Here is a 17041-nt window from a genome sequence, read left to right on the forward strand (position 1 = left end):
GGGTAGCCATGGTTGCATGTCATAATGTACTGTCACTTACCTAAAACATTTAGATGAGCACAGCAAGGACTGCCTGTCCTAGATAGCTCCAAACAGCTAGAAAAAAATGAGGGAAAGAGCCTGAAAGCACTCAGGCCACCTTGTAAAAAAGAAAAAACAGCAGCAAATACATGGGTAGGAGCAGACCATGCTCAGAAAGAATTGTAGACATGCAAATTAATCTGCATATCTGATCATGATCTATGGATGCATACTTGGAAAGGTGGCTCCAAATTGTGGAACATATGGAAATCCTCCTCCATCCCTGTTCAGGTGGCTGCACAGACTCCTAACCACTAGCTTCAGTGTCCAGAACCCATTCTAGCGTCCCAGCTGGTGGTACAGCAACCCTGTAAAAAGCCAGCCCATCCTTCTTTGACTCTGAGCTCAAGGCTGAGATTGTTAACAACAGTTCTGGGCTCTGCGCAGGGATTAGACAAAGGATGAAAGTGTAAGAGGGGGTGTTTTGCATGCTGCTCAGCTGAGCATCTGAAAAAGAGACTCTCAGCTGTAAGGTGAAAAAGTTTGATGGCCTCTCACACTTTAATGGTAGCCACCAGTGAAGATTTGTCATTTTCCCTGTAATGTCACTTGAAATGACTCTACATCATGATGTAGTGTAATTCTGGGGCATCACAGGAAAATAAAAACGGCAGCTGCTAGCCTGTGGAGCACCAGTGAAATTCAGAATTTGTCCCCCTTATTTCATGGCCTCTGAGTGGGAACATAGAAGGAGGAGGCAGTTTTGCTTCAGTCTAGTTTTGCAGTCCAAGCAACAGCAGAGGGTTTTGCATAAGAAATGGCATTGCTGATTCCCCCAGTTGATATTTGCCCTTTTAAAATCAGCTACTAGTGGTGTCAACCTGTCTAATATTATCCTGGTTTTGTACAGCTACTGTAGATGTCTGTCCCCAGAAACAGAAGGCTACTCTGGTATGTGAGAGGATGCAGAAGCCAGGTGATCTAGGGTTGTGCACTGGTAGACCTTGGGAGCAGATAGAGGTTTAGGAGAAACAAAGAATATTAACAGGAGAGAAGCAATGCCTGGTTGCAGTGTTGGTTGTAGAAGTCTTTTAAAAGGATAGAGCAGAGTTGGCAGAAGGCAAAGGATGGGTGAGACATGGAGAGGGAGGGAGACTGGCTGGTAGCCAGGGAGGGTGGATCACTGTAATGGAAAGAGCATTGATCAGCCATGTAAATGGCAATTGATGAGACTGGGCATGTTGAGTTTGTGTTTCAAGAAGCGTGAGGAGTGGTGAGGTCAAGAAGCCAGGAAGATGATCACAGATTTTAAAATCTCTGGAGAAAGGGAAGAGAGCCAGGAGTCAGACACAGTTCTTGTTTACTGAAGTTGATTATGGATAGTATCAAAGGACCAGCTGTGGGGGCACCATTATGATATGTTGGTGGTACTCTCTCACATAATGTGTGGTTAAAACAAATACATCCCCATTTTGCCTGCAAAACTCATTGCCCCAGAACTAAATGTCACTTGTTAAATTCTGAGTAAGGAGTAATAGTTATTGTTGAATGTTTGTTATGATCACAAGATGCAATTCCTGAGGCTACAATAATACTGTTAATATTAGTCACTGGATCATGTATGTAAACACAGCACTTCTTTCTATTCCGCCCCCCAAGATTACATATCCCATTAGCAAACCATTTAAAAATGAGGAGGTGATGCAGGGACCAGGTAACTGATAGGTGACAGGAGAGCACGAGTGGATATAAGACTCTTTCTACAGCAAAATAAAGTTGAGTGAGAAATTAGATTTGAATGCTCCCATACACCTCAATCTAAATAGTTAAAGCTCTGTAAAACATCTGAAATTGACCCTCAAACTGAGGCCTTGTGGGTCATCAAACTAGAAATCATGGGTATTTTTTTTAGAAAGAGACACGTGTTCATTCAATTATACTCACAGTCCTCCCTTAGATTCTAATTCAATTTGGATAATGCACTTGCAATAGCAGTGAACTATAGACTCTCTATCCCCTTTCCCACTTAGAATGCGTGTGGATATTTCATTTTGCCTCTTACCTTTATACACACACACACACACACACACACACATATATACTGCAAATATATGAGTGTTATTGCTGCCACACTACCATGCTCTCCTGGAAGATGTAGTTTTGCTATGCTAATGTGCATGAGATGCCTGCAGCAGCGTTCAGTACTTTTAAGGTTGCATACAGGTGTACCTGCACATAGGAATGGGACAGCTTTTTCTATTGCGGGGTGAGCTCTGCTTCCTCCCCTGCCTTCACTTCTCAAAGGAGGCGCATTCAATATTCAAACTGAAGCCGGTTTTTGTTACTCCTTTCCTCCTCTCCCCCACCAGCCTTCATTCAGGCATTCTACTTAAATCTCAAGCATGTGCTTGATTTGTTTGTTTTCAAGTTTTTAAAGAAAAGACTTTCACAGAGTGTATTCATAGTCTTGTACTGCTGCTCTGAGAAATGACTCTATCAGTCATTGCTGTGCTTCTGCAGCAAACTGGAAGAACAGTTTTCCCCTAAGCTCAGTCCTGGGAGAAGATGGTGTTTAGCTCTAAATGCGGTGAGTGCATCTCCATAGCAGGCTCCCTGTAAAAATGGCACATGTTTGTTTTGATTAGCAGCCATTCTATCTGGCTGCATCAGAGGAGGAGTTGAAACAGCAAAGCCTAATACAACGGCTTCACTAGGACCAGCTGCCATGTGGCTCTTCCTCTCCCAGCGTTGTCATCTGTTAGTCGTCATTTCACTTGGCTGCCTCTGGAGAAGACAAATTGGCCCCACTTCACTGGCTTAGCCAGGCCCAATTGCCATTTGGCTCCTCACTTCCCAGAACTATCTCTTCAGTAGCCATTCCACCTGGTCATTAGAACAACAATAATATAATTGTATATAAGAATTGGCTCTCCCACATTTGCTCTCTTCTTCTTCTTCTTCCCTGTCTCTTTTTCCCATTTTATATTGTGGCTATTAGACTAAACCTGTGGGCAGGGTCTGTGGTATTTTTTTGTGGGGGGAATGTTTTTTGCACAGCACCTATGTCTGGCTAGAAATGGGAAAATATTAGCAATAATGTATGTTTGCTAGTGTTGTTGATAATTCGGCATAGCCACAGAATTTGGGACGACAGACATTCACATGTTGTAATATGAAAGAAGATGTGATGTCTGTGTCTATTTTTCCTATGAGACAGCAGGAGAGCAGTACCAGCCAGATATCTTGGCTAATTAAATCCACAGCAGTTTGTACTTGAAAGAACCTGAGGGGCTGTGAAAACCACAGGAAACTGCCTTAAACCAAGTCTGACCCATCTAGCCTTTAAGTACAGGGTTTTGTTTTTCCACAAATTGGCAGGGCAGGTCCTCAGATACAGATCAGGAGCGTAGTATTGAGGGGGTAGACCACCCCAGCTATAAACCTGATTGGAATCAGACTCCCCACAGCTGCAGTTTTGCACTACAGTGGTACCTCGGGTTACATACGCTTCAGGTTACAGACTCCGCTAACCCAGAAATAGTGCTTCAGGTTAAGAACTTTGCTTCAGGATGAAAACAGAAATTGTGCTCCGGCAGCGCGACAGCAGCAGGAGGCCCCATTAGCTAAAGTGGTGCTTCAGGTTAAGAACAGTTTCAGGTTAAGAACGGAGCTCCGGAACAAATTAAGTACTTAACCCGAGGTACCACTGTACAAGAAAAGCCACCATGAACAAGAGGTGTGCCCCACCTTCCGGTTGTAGGCATAGGGGCCGCAATCCAGATCTGGACCACAGCAAGAGGGTAAATAGTTAAAACCCTCCCTACTATGTTAGGATCCTAGTTGAAAGGTCTCATACTGGTAATTTGTGTAAAAAAGCAAAACCCCTGAATAAGCATGCAATTAAATGTACAGATGCATAGCTAAATGCACAGCTTAGCCCTCAGTATTCTTCACTTACTTTGCTTTCAGGCAGGGGGTTTTCCAGCACGTAAAATGTTAATGTTTCAATAGTCTCTTTCATTTTTCTAAACACTGGGCATTCGTGACTGCATAAAGTTTCTGCTGTGCTGTAACCTTTTCAGTTCTGCTAGGCAGCATCTGCAGCAGCTGCCTGTGTTGTTTGTCTGATGGTATTTTAGCAGTATACCCCTAAACCATCCCAATGTGAGCGGGACATCCCAGAAGCAATTGCAGCTTCTGATTGGATCTCAGACCAAAATACCCTCTTTTTTGGTCTCACTCTCACGCAAATCAGCTGGCCCATGCCAGAGTGTCGGACCAAAAGACACCCGGGTTTTTGGGGTCTTGCGCAAGTCACCTGGCTTGCCCACTTTCTCAGAAGTAGCTGTATTAGGAAACTGCGGGTTGTAATAATAATAATATTTATTTATTCATACATACATACATACATACATACATACATACATACATACATACCCCGCCCATCTGGCTGGGTTTCCCCAGCCACTCTAATGCTAGACCTACTCAGAGTGTTGGCCCATTGAAATCAGTGGACTGAAGTTAGTCAGTGGATCTACTTTGAGTAGGATTACCATCAGATGGATTTCTTTGTACTGTATCAAGTTTCCCAAACAGCTTGAGACTGGGAAGTGCTCTACCCATGGAATTCACACTCTGTTCCATGAGCTAATCAAGCTAATGCAGACAGCAGAGCTCGCTGTCCCAGGATTGTCTCTCACTATATTCCCCACTGGCTTCCAAGAGAATTTGTGGCAGCCAGCAATGCTCTGTGAGTCAGTGGCCATGAATCCCTCCAAGACAGCACTGGGGTGAGGAGACTGCACTTTGCACCAGTATTCATGGAACTATTTATTGGAACCCTGGGAGTGAATTTCAGTGAACAAATTTGCTAAATGCCTCCATGTTAGTGTGTGCGCACTAAATGTTTGACAGACATGGGTGTGTGGCTCTAATTAGAAATGGGAAAACTAAGCAGTGAGTGTTAACTTCTCAAAGGCAAGCAGCACACTATGGCTGTTATTGCTGCCTGCCCAGGAATGCAGATATGGAGTGGGGCTGTCAAGCAACTGGCAGGCCCCAGAACATGGCTGGTGGGCTGCCTTTGGTTTGGTGGGTCGCAAGTTGTTCAGGCCTGCCCTAGAGGGTGGCAACTGCACCTTAAGCTTTGGTTACCAGGAAGAGGAGAAATTTGAAAAGTCAGTCCATTCTCCTTTCAGACCCTGATTTGATTTGCATAATTGCTCACTCTTAGAGCAACTACATACTACCAGGAGTCTGTCACTTTTGTTAGAAAGAAGTGGAGTAAAAGCTTTATGTCCTGTTATCCCCTAAAATGGAGACCACCCTACTGTTGGAAGAGGGGCACTGGGTGGGGGGGGGAGGCAGATTGATTGGGGTGAATTAATTCGAAACTGGCAGTCTCAACCAGCAATAAAAAAATCACTTTAAGAATCAAAACAGCACAGTCTACAGAGGCCTGAAAGAGGAAGATGCATGTTAGGGAAATGAGAAGCGAAAAAGAGAGAGCACTTTCAAATTATAGATTGGCATGACCTTTCTCAGCAGCTTTGATTTGATAGAGATCTTTGAAAAAGCCAAGCAGTGGAGAAGATCCACGATATATGCTTAAGTCCGCTGGAGCTGTCTGTTCTGCAAGAATCTGTTGCTGCACTCACTTCTGATTTCTTGAGAAGGCTTTTCACAATGAGCTGGATTACGCTGATTAATCATCTGTGCTTGTGTGGCATGTGGATCATTTAGCCTTGATGATTTCCTGGATCAGTCTATCCCCACAATTTAGTTCGAGTGTTATTATTTAGATTTTCACTTCGCTTTAGCCTAAAAATAAAATTAAAAAGGCAGAGAAGCAGGGTACAAAATTGTCCCTATCCCATTCTTTACAATAAACACGATAGATAAAGTAATTACAAGCTACTCTCAACATGCTGGGGTTATGTTCTGGGGACGGTACTTAAAGCCAAAATCACATATAGTCCAAAACACATTGGGTTCAAAGATTTTTGCCCCTTGCTGCCTGCCCCCTTTCCGACCCCTTTTTAATTAAATTTGCCAAGCATGTAAAGTTGAATGCACACAGGTTAAATGTGCTTAAGTTGCGAGTCACCTGTGCTAAATATTTTTAATTCTGCATAACAAGCTTTTATGATCCTGCAGTTAATGCAGCACATGCACAAACACTGCCAGTATTCCAGTGCTAACTGCAAGTCTGGCACTAACTTTATTTGCTTTTAGGCAGCAGTTAAAAACTCATCCCTTTGTCCAAGCTTTTGGCAGGGAGAGGTTTTGGGGAGATGCAGCCAATACTAGTTGTCTTGTTGCAAGTAGTCATTCAAAATTTGAGTTTTATTTATGTGACAGGTGATGGTTATTTATAACATATTTTGATTATATTATGTGACCCACCCTTGGATCTTCTTGTGATGAAGAAAGATGCAGTACAAATTTATTAAATAAATAAGCCCAACACTGCTTCAGGTGTTTAGGCTGCATTTCTTCATTTCACTTTTTAATTTGTATACTCCCTTTCTGTATTGCTATACACAAGCCACTTTGCAATCTGAAGAAACAACAAAATACACAACAAAGATCACACATCCTTATAACAGTCTAATTCAATACAAGTAAGTCATTTAAAAAATGACTTAAAATAAAAACTTATTAAAAAATTAAGTAATATAGTGGTACCTCAGAAGTTGAACTGAATCCGTTCTGGAAATCCGTTCGACTTCCAAAACGTTTGGAAACCAATGTGCTGTTTCCAGATGGCTGCAGGAAGCTCCTGCAGCCAATTGGAAGCAGCAGAAGTTGCGTTGGATGTTCGGGTTCCAAAGAACGTTTGCAAACCGGAACACTCACTTCCAGATTTGCGGCATAGCAGGAGCCGAAACCTTTGACTCGCAAGGCACTTGGGATCCAAGGTACGACTCTCCACTTAGAATATATGATACAATAAACTCTCGAAATATCAGTAAATAATAATTCAACAGAAATTAATGGTCAACCATTACGATAAATCATTCCTAAACTATAATCAATAAAAACAACAGCAAAGACGCAATGCATAAATTACCACAGTACATAAAAGGCCATGTAAAAAGATTGAACTGAAGACAAAGTCACATAAATTATAAAATCACAAAATGCCCTAACATAACTGGTGCAGTAGGTTTGGTGAGTTTCCAAGGGGGTGGGGGAAGGATACCCCTCCACTCACAGTTCTTTCTCCAGCCTCTTCCCCCTTCTCCTCCAGCTGCATGTTTACCTGAGAGTAAGCCCCATTGAGCAGAGCTGGAGTTTTCAACAGAAGTGAGTTCTACAGTTATGCACCATCTAGCAGAATTCCTTCTCATCATACTGACCTGGTAGATCCTATGGCCCAGATTCAGCTAACCCAGTACATTAAGTGGAAGCCAACATCAGGGCTTTCCTCATCTCTTCTCAACACACAACTCTCCCAAATCCTTTCTGAAGAGTAAGGTGAACCCTCAGAACAGCACATAAGGGGAGGAGAGGAGGATTGTCTGGCAAGCGGGAATGCTTGTGCTGATATAACAATCAGAAGAGCAAAGAAATGATTTGGGGGAGATGGGGGGGGCTTCTGCTTTTTTTAGTCTCTGGGGTGGAGATGGTGAGGCTTTGTTTAAATTGCATATTTAAAGAACAAACATCCACTTCAATGGCTTTCTGCTATAGTACTTTCCCTCCATGTTCTCAGATCACTTTCCTGTGCCCACCTTGTCCTCTTTTCTCTGTGTCCTGTGCGTTTCTGAAGGTGCCCTGGATAACTAACCAGCACATCTTTTCATTCCTAGCCTCTTGGGAAAGGAAACTAGTTTCTTTCTACCCAAATTGGTTTCATTACTCTCCTGTGCCTTCCCACCCCCAACCCCCATGTAGGTCTCCTATAAGCTTTTTAAAAGTGGTTGTGTTCCTTCTCCCTGTAGGCTCTCTAAAAATGTAACATGGCTGGAGTTTATGCATATAACTGTTTCCAAGAAAGAAAAGGGCATCAGTGATTCTCTTTCTTTCCTAGTTCCAGTTCACACAACCACAGAATCATAGAATTGTAGAGTTGGAAGGGACCATAAGGGTCATCTAGTCCAACCCCCTGCAATGTCGGGATCTTTTGCCCAACATGGGACTCAAACCCACAACCCTGAAATTAAGAGTCTCATGGTCTGTGGACTAAGCTATTTACTTGATGAATGCAGCATCAGGTTATTTATTTAATTTTTTATTTGGTGTGTTTATTACCCACCCGAAGCTACCATATACAACAATAAAAGAGTAGAATACAGTATAGAGATAATCAACAGTTAAAACAGCAATCAACATATAATTGATTATGACCCCTTTGATGACTTATCCCAAGGATGGGCAACCTGCAGCCCTCTAGATCGGAGCTTTCCAAACTGCGTGTCGTAACATGTTAGTGTGTAGGTGTCTCATGCAAACGCTCCCCATGCTCCTCCTGGGGCTGGAAAGGGGTGAATTAACCTCCAGTTTGCTAGTAAAACTTAATTACTGTGTCACGAAATGATGCATGTCTAAAAAGTGTATCACCAGCATGAAAAGTTTGGAAAGCTCTGCTCTAGATGTTGATGAACTACAGCTTCTATCATTCTTGACCGTTATCTATGCTGACTGGGACTGATGGGAGTTGGGAATCTAACAACACCAGGACAGCCATGGCTCAGACCCCCTGACTTTCTTTGTCTTTCCCAAACCCATTGTCAGGTGGAACCAATCTGTACATGGGATCAGCTCATATACACATTGAGCAATCATGGGAAAGGAAAGAAATTAGGTAGGAAGAAGTTCTTAGAATAAATGGTGACATTCTACTGCCAAAGGAGAACTCATTGGAACACTTGTATTATACTAGCAAACAGTATCTTAATATTTTGGGAAGTGAAGTGAAAATATAGTAGAGGGCATCTTCTCTCAGGGAGATAATTCATTGGGCTCCTGTGGCTATTGATGATCTGGACTCCCTCAATCCACTTGGACTGTGCCAATGGACTATGTGCCTTTACAACAGACCTGTCTGCCTATTTGTGTCACCTTGGGGCATTCTACACACCCATTGTTTGCGTCCCTTTCCCACATCTATATGGGAACATCTAACACTTGCTGAAGCCAGGGGGTGAGATAATGCCTGCATCTTTACAACTGCATAATGGCACCAGCTTTTGTAGCCTGTAGCAGCCATTCATGCTACATGGGTCACCTATTCTGTCTGACATGCCTTCTCAGCATATGAATTTCTGGGAGAGTGAATTATTTCTGTGCTACAGAACTCAGTGAACAGTAGATTGGGGGTGGGATGCAGGGACTGACGACAGGAACAGAGCAAAATTAGAGATGGAAGAAGGGCATAGGGAGGATTGAGAAATGGAAGTGCAGAGAGATCTGTGGAGAGGTAAACAGAAAAACATGGGGTGGGCAGACCAACCTGTGGTTGTGGAAAAAGAAGAGAGAACACTATGGGATGAAAAAGCAGGCTATCATGTTTTGTCGAGAGACCTATGCCGTGACCTATGGAGTGAGGAAAGGGGAATGGTGGTGAGGTGGAAGTGTGGAGTGATTTGTGGGTAGGAAACTGAAAAAGAAGGGGTAACTGAGAGATGGAGAAACGAAGAAGAGAACATGTGCATTGCTATGGGGTGCAAAGAGAAAGTGCTGTGGAGTGGAAAGAGAGAGAAATAGATGCCCATAGTAGTGTTAAGAGAGAAGATATTGTTGTGGGTTGCTGAGAAAAAGGGAGGTTTGACGTGAGAATAGAAAACCCTACATAAAAATGGTGGCAAAATGTGTTTTTTGTGGTTATTATAGTGAAACAGTTTGTAAGTAAAAGTTAGTAAAAAAATACAACAGTGGCCCTTAGGGTGATTTCACTTGTGTCCTGCTGAACAGCTGCATGCTGCTTATTCTGATGAAGGTGTTCTTGGGCAGTAGAAACACGATTTCCACTTTTTTGTTGAAGGCAATACTTCACATTTGTCCCAAGCAGTACTTCTGTTGCTGGGATACTGTATTATTTTCCTGGTGTTTGGGGGATGTTAGATTTTTATTACCAGCAAGGGTTGTATCATTGCAAATTGGATCGCCTTTTAGAATGTGGCTTCATGAACCTCAAAAGCATCCATTGGAAACCTCAGTATTTTCCCCAAGGGGCAAATAGCACCTTTGAGGGGTAATTTAAATCAAGAAAACAGTACAGGGGAGAAAGAGTCATCATCCTGCCCTGCACCTTCAGTCCTGATTAGATCCCCTTCCCAGCTGCTATGAACTTAAAAAACGAAGCACAGGCAACCCTGATCATGGAGTTCCTACAACATGCAGTTAGGGTACGCATATCTTAATTGTCTGGATAAGTCTACAGAGTTCTTGCACAATGAATCAATAGAGCTATCATTGATGTAGAACCAAGTTGAACCCAATGAGTTTGCCTTCTCCAGAAACTCAAAATAAATGTGAATAATTGTTGCCTATGTGCTGTACGGGTTGCACAAAATAAATGTTAGGCAGAGACAATGGTTTGTTTGTTGCATTTATCTACCACCTTTCTGTGAAGGGGATTTACAATTTTAAAATAAATGATATAAAATGTAGAATGAGGAATTCTACAGTGCTCTAAGGCAAGCATTTTGGTCCTGGGCTTCCTTAGACAAATTTCATGCATTTGAATTAATACATGAATCTGTGCAGAGGCCATTTTAGTGTGCTTTAGCTCCTCTACTAAATTTAAATCCTCTGGGAAGTACTTCACCCCAAACCAGAGGTTGATTATTAACAGAGGAGCTGTCTACAGAAATACCCCGATAGATAACCCCCTAAACCAGCTTTTTCCAACCTTGGGCTATTCAAATGTTTTAGATTATAACTCATATCATACCTTTTAAATAGCCATGCTAGCTGGGGCTCCAAAACTCCTGGAGGGCACCAGGTTGAGGACATCTGCCCTAAACTTGCTCTGTAACCTGATACTATCATATGCATCAACGAGTTATTCTTTCATCCCAGGACAAGTTGTCATATAAAAAATAGCTGTGTAGATTATGGCAGATGTGAAGTTCACAGTTTCACTTTTTAAAAAAAGAAAGCAGAGGCCTATGAATGATGCAAGATAATCAGCAACAAGAGGGTATGAATAACCTCAAAATAGCAACCCTTGAGATAACAACCTTTGGTTCTTGACCATGCAAATAAGCCCAGGATGTGAACTGAGTTTTCACTGTGCGCATGAGCCACATGATTTCTTGACGTCTCGGTCCTACTCCTTACCCACCCACCCATTTGCAATTATGAGGATAATAGTGAGCTTTCTTTCACATCCGCCCCCCCCCATCCATCCCAGATAACGAAGATAAGAAATATAGTGTGCTTGGGATTCTCAGAAGCCCTAAATAAATGCTAAATCTTACTATTTTTAACACCGTTCACCTCAGAGAGCTCCAGTGTAAGTGATGAGGTAGAAACTGTGTGAGGTTTAGATTGTTCTTGCACCTGTCATGAGTCAACAATTGTGTCAGATATTTGTGTGGGAAGAATATGGTTAGACATAGAAGCCTCTCAAGTGACTGTGGAGTCCTTTATGTGCTAAGTCACCTGGCTGTTCAGTGCGCTCTCGAAGGCTGGGGTTCACCAGCTGCCACAGTTGCACAATATCTTTTTGTTCCTCAACCTATAGTTAGAAGGGAGAAATGGGGACAAGGAGTTGTTAGTGGCTCACATATATGCAATCCATACAAAGCTCCTACTTCTAGTGCCCTACAGCCACTGCCGAGTAGCCAGGCTTCACAAAAGGGTCCGTTCCATTAGCACATTCCTTGGGGCAAACCTGTGACCCGTTGCTAATGTTGGCTTTCAAGGTACAGAGGAGAGGCAAGCTACTTTCTGTTGGAGAACTATCTGCATAGAAGCAAAGCATGGCTGGAATTCTATTGCAGGAGGCATTTCATAGCAGGGCATGGAGCAAGGACCAAATAGTTTCTGTTGATGGTGTCAGTAAGACAGAGAAGGATCAAAGACCATTTCTGTACTTGCCTTAACAGATGAAAGAAGAGTTCTGGTTCTGGAAGTTGTCTTGTTTAGGAACTAGGACAAAAAACCTCAGAAAGCCATGACTTCCAGGTTCTGGTTACAGTTGTTGCAGGGAAGAACTTTCTAGCACAGATCTTAACTTAAAGTACATGTTTTATGGGCTACCAGTTCAGCTGAGATGTAAAAGTGGGTTGTTCACCTTTGCAAGAAGTTCACCAGTTTCCTGTTTCCATTATCTTTGCTGCTGCAGTCTTTTACATACTCATGAAATGTAACAACCCAATGGTCTAATGTAGAGCTTTCCCAAGTTGGGTTTCCAGCTGTTGTTAGACTACAACTCCCATCATCCCTGACCACTGGCCCTGGTAGCTAGGGAAATGGGAGCTGTAGACCCAACAGCTGTAGACCCAACTTTGGGAAACCCTGTTCTAATGGAAACCAAGCAATGGGCTTAGAAACAATATCTCTTGAGCCTTTCCCCTTAACATACAAATTGTCTCATACAGAATCAGACCATTGGTCCAACTAGTCTCTACTGCTCTGAAGGCCAGACTAGATGTGCACTTAACACATGGTAGACTGTAGCTTATTTTGTTTTCTTAAGTAAGGACAAGGGCAAGGGAGACCCAATTCTTACTGTAAAGGCAGTTCATAAGAAATGAAGTCTTATATCTGCACCCCACTACTGAGATTAGAATGGAGATCATTGCCTCTCCATCCCCCAAATATATTGTATCTTAAAGGACTAGGGGAAAGTCCATTTGCACCAATGATTCCCCCCCCCCACACACACACCTAAAGCTCCTAGTCCCACAATTAGTGGCAACAGTTATGGCATGGAATCTATTTTTCAGTCTTAGTGGGAAGTGGAGAGATAATCCCCTCCCACCGCGTGTTGTCTTTACAGTGAGAATTGCTCCTATAATTAGTGAAGAAAAAACAATGTGCATAACAACCTACAATCTATTTAAGTGCCTACTAGTTTAGCTTAGCCAGCCATACTCCAAAGACTCAAGCATAGATATATCCTAGCCCAGCTATTGGAGAAGCTTCAAATGCCTGGGACCTATCACAGGAAAAGCATATGCTCTGTCATTGAGCTATGGACCCTATCTTCCAACATCAGTGCTGAGGTATGTGCTGTTCATGTATGAGGGGCCAGCTTCAATCCTAGCATCTCTAAAGACCTCAACCCGAGACCATTGATTGCTGACAACTCTGCTGTAGGTCAGCCACTGGACTACCTCATTTTAAGGCTGCTTCTTGTAACCTACGTCTTATACTCACGCGTAAATCCAGGGGGAAGGGACGTAGCTCAGTGGAAGCCCCAGGTTAAATCACCAGGTAAGCATGGGAAGGACACCTGTGTGAAATCCCCAAGAGCTTCTGCCAGTTAGTGTAGACAATACTGACCTTGATGGATCAAAGGCCTGACTCAGTGGCCTGGTTCTCATGTTACACTATGTCAAACTCTGGCTTAATGTGTACATGTGAGTGCACAGGTACTCAGGGAGGAGAGTGGCCATTTAGCTCATCTGCAAAGATACAGGTTTATTGAATAACAACCTCACTATCGACTCTTTCCATTGGTAGTTAGAGTGACAGTTGCAGTCGTCGTGAATGAACCAGATTTCCTTGTGATCACATCTGAGGGATTCCTGTACCTAAGAATTCAGGAGGTATCAAGGTGGATTGTTCTTACACCACATACTTGGCCCATTCCTGTGTTGATGGGCTACCTTCCAAGCATTGATTTAGGAGCCTTGCTTTAAGGCCTATTCTGAATGTTTTCCATGCAAAATGTGATCCTTTATGTTACCATCCTATAACTTCACCCTCTCTGTCTTCCTCCTGTAGAGTAACGATGCCTCAGGGAGCGCTTGGAACTGGCTATACTTCATCCCCCTCATCATCATTGGATCCTTTTTTATGCTCAACCTTGTGCTGGGGGTGCTTTCTGGGTAAGTATGTAGCATACCTGTCCTAGACAGAGCTTGGAATTGCCTTTCTCAGCCCTGCAAATGAAATGAAGTTTAACAGCAACTGAACACCATGACAGGGTTATTTATCTCCTTGACATCTGATGGGATGGCATTCCACAAGGTGGGTGCCACTACTGAGAAGGCCCTCTGCCTGGTTCCCTGTAACTTCACTTCTCGCAGTGAGGGAACCGCCAGAAGGCCCTTTGAGCTGGATCTCAGTGTCTGAGCTATACAATGTGGAGTGGAGATATTTCTTCAGGTATGCATCTGATTGGCCATTGTGGGAAAAGAAGTCTAGACTACATAGGCCTTTGGTCTGATCCAGAAAGGTTTTTCTTATCTCCTCTTATTCCTCTTGTGATTCAGCCATGGTCATGGAGAACCTCTAGCAATCTGTCCCATTCTTACCTACAGGGAGTTTGCCAAAGAAAGGGAGCGGGTGGAGAACCGGCGAGCATTTCTGAAGCTGAGAAGACAGCAGCAGATTGAACGGGAGCTCAATGGCTATATGGAGTGGATCTCCAAAGCAGGCAAGTACCGCTCCATGCCTCTTAATCCCACATGCCCTCTTCTGGTATTTGCTGCACTTCCTGGCTTTTCTCTTGGAAGCCGACTTAAAAATTTTATCCTCTGGTTTGAGTGTGACAGCCAGGTTATTCTTCTTCTCCACATTGCTATCTTTATGACCAACAAAATCTACACTACAAGTTCAGCTCAAGTGTTTTGGAATTGCTGATTTCTCAGCTATGCATTATGGGAAACTCCCACAATCTTGCCTGTCTCTGTAGTAGAGGCTGACTGGTGTGTTAAGCCAGGCTTTGAGCTGGTGTACGTGTGAACATGAAGTTTATCAAAAAGTGCTTCAGATCTACCATAAAAAATAAGTGGGAGAGAGATTTTGTGTTAATAGTTGCTATTCACTTATTTCACTGAATGAGGCTTTGGTTAGATAAAATTGTGATTTTGTCCAATAAATGAAAAGTTTCCAGCTTTTAAGAAACATCTCAGTTTTGTAGTTTTGCTTTTGGGATCTTAGAGGGTGAACTTGAAGAGTTGTTTGTTGTTTTGTTCTGGGAAAAATATATTTGACTCTTTCAGCTGAATATTTCAATTTGAGTGAATTAATAAAATCAGTTTAACTTGCTGCTTGTTGCTTATAAATGATTACTTACTGCTTATAATGATTACTTACTGCTTATAATATTATGTAGTAGTTATAAGGGTAAAACAGAAATAAATTCAGTATAAATATTTTGACTTGGAAGTATCTGGTTCAGAAAGCCTCTGGAAACAGAAGCCAAATTTTATGTATCTTTTAATCACTGCTGTAATTGTGGATGAATCAGAGGACTTCATGAACCCTAATAAGGGCCAGACTATTTGTGATGTGATTGTCCATGATCTGGATCTTCTCTTTTTAATGTGTTTGTTTTTTACTTGTCTGGAGCTGCTAACTCAATCAGGGGAAAAGCACTTGAAGAAGGGAGTGTTTAACCCTTTCCTCCCACACCCTTCCCCAAACTAAATTCTTCCCCCGTGCTGTTCTTGGCTTCCAAAGTTCGGGGAGACATGCTTAGTATCTGTACCTGTGTTTCTGTACACCTCTGTGTAGCTAATAGCTGCACTAGAGTTGAAGATGTTATTTAAAGAATGGAAATGGTGTGGGAGAAAAGGGTTGAAAACTACCTATCCAACAGTACGCCAATCAAATTCATAGCCTCACATTGTTACCCTGATCACTGTCTAGTGTGACCTGCATATAATGCACTGAGCTGAGCTTCTACTTTGTGAGTCTAGTGACAGAATCAGCGACCATGGTGCATGTCACACTAGGATGGGTGCTGATGGGCACTGAATGTGGACATCAAATGACATGCCTTCCTAGGATTTTGTTTGGGTCAGGGGTGCATAGTTATCCAAATACAACTTGCAGCAGAATTCTTGTCTCTGCACAGCAAATGTAAGGTTGTGTGCACTGTTCACAGCACAGATGGAGAAGTGATGTCAATGTATGTAACCCCTTGCCATTTGCCTTGCACTGACCAGCGCAACGTGTGGGTGGTCACCCCTTAGTTTCATGAGTGGTATTAAAAATATATAACAATATGTGGATAATAGGGAGATGTTTTGAGAATTCCTGTGATACATATTCGGGTGTATGTAAAAACATCCCCAAGGCCAAATAAGAAAGCTGCCCTTCCTTTCACAGGTTCCTGCCCAAGTTAGTTTGTTCACTTGGCTTCCCTTTTCATTGCATGAGAGGTGGGTTTCTTAGGGCAACTGTCTGCCCAAACATGTTCTGGAGCTACCCATCTCTTTTTTGATGCATTTACCTCACTTGCCTCCTGCAAAGCTTAATGCTGCCCATAGTTTAATTTCGCACATTTGTCTTAGAAGAAGTGATCCTGGCTGAAGATGATATAGAAGGAGAGCCTCGTCACCCCTTTGATGGTAAGCCACCATCTTCTACAGACTATTTTATGCGGGAGCAGGAGGGAAGCAGCAAGCTACCAGTCACATTGGGATGTGGGCTTGATCTACTTTGATTATGGACTGTATAAGGATTGTTACATTCAAGCACTGTGGTTAACTGGGCCATGAGCCTAAAAACAATAGCTGAAAATCATACAAAAATTATGGCTTATCCCAACAGGTGATATCATTGTAGAAAGGTCTTCTTCCCTAGTAGAGGGACCTGTTTTTTCTGCTGGTGTGGTAAAGTGGATAGACTAAAGGGCTTGGAGACCTAGGTCCATACTTTAGAGCAGTCATGAAATTAGGGCCAAATGTTACTTGCAAGTGTGTGTTTGTAAATCTTTGTGACTGCTTTATTTATGGGAAAGCAGGTTCAAGAAGGAGCAATTACAGGTGGGAAAGTGCGGATAAAAGTTAATTCTCTCCTTACTTGCTATTTTCCCACTCCAGATGCTTGTTTACCCTTGTATATCTGTAACCCTTCAGGATGTAAAGTTCCTTAAGAGTATAGTTGC

General features: G+C 42.7%; 1 protein-coding gene across 5 annotated transcripts in view; it reads left to right on the forward strand.

Annotated features, from left to right (window-relative positions):
- Positions 1 to 17041, forward strand: part of CACNA1A (calcium voltage-gated channel subunit alpha1 A) — a 269886-nt gene that overhangs the window by 122467 nt on the left and 130378 nt on the right. For 4 of the 5 annotated variants that reach the window (XM_081900883.1, XM_081900884.1, XM_081900881.1 and 1 more), the window contains 3 exons: positions 13927 to 14030; positions 14466 to 14581; positions 16446 to 16500. In XM_081900883.1, the coding sequence (XP_081757009.1) occupies positions 13927 to 14030; positions 14466 to 14581; positions 16446 to 16500 (275 nt within the window). Of the gene's footprint in view, positions 1 to 13926; positions 14031 to 14465; positions 14582 to 16445; positions 16503 to 17041 lie in introns of all 5 variants that reach the window. The other variant, XM_081900882.1, reaches the window with a different exon arrangement.

This window comes from Podarcis melisellensis (assembly GCF_964234715.1).
Source record: "Podarcis melisellensis genome assembly, chromosome: 2".
NCBI classification, from domain to species: Eukaryota; Metazoa; Chordata; class Lepidosauria; order Squamata; family Lacertidae; genus Podarcis; species Podarcis melisellensis.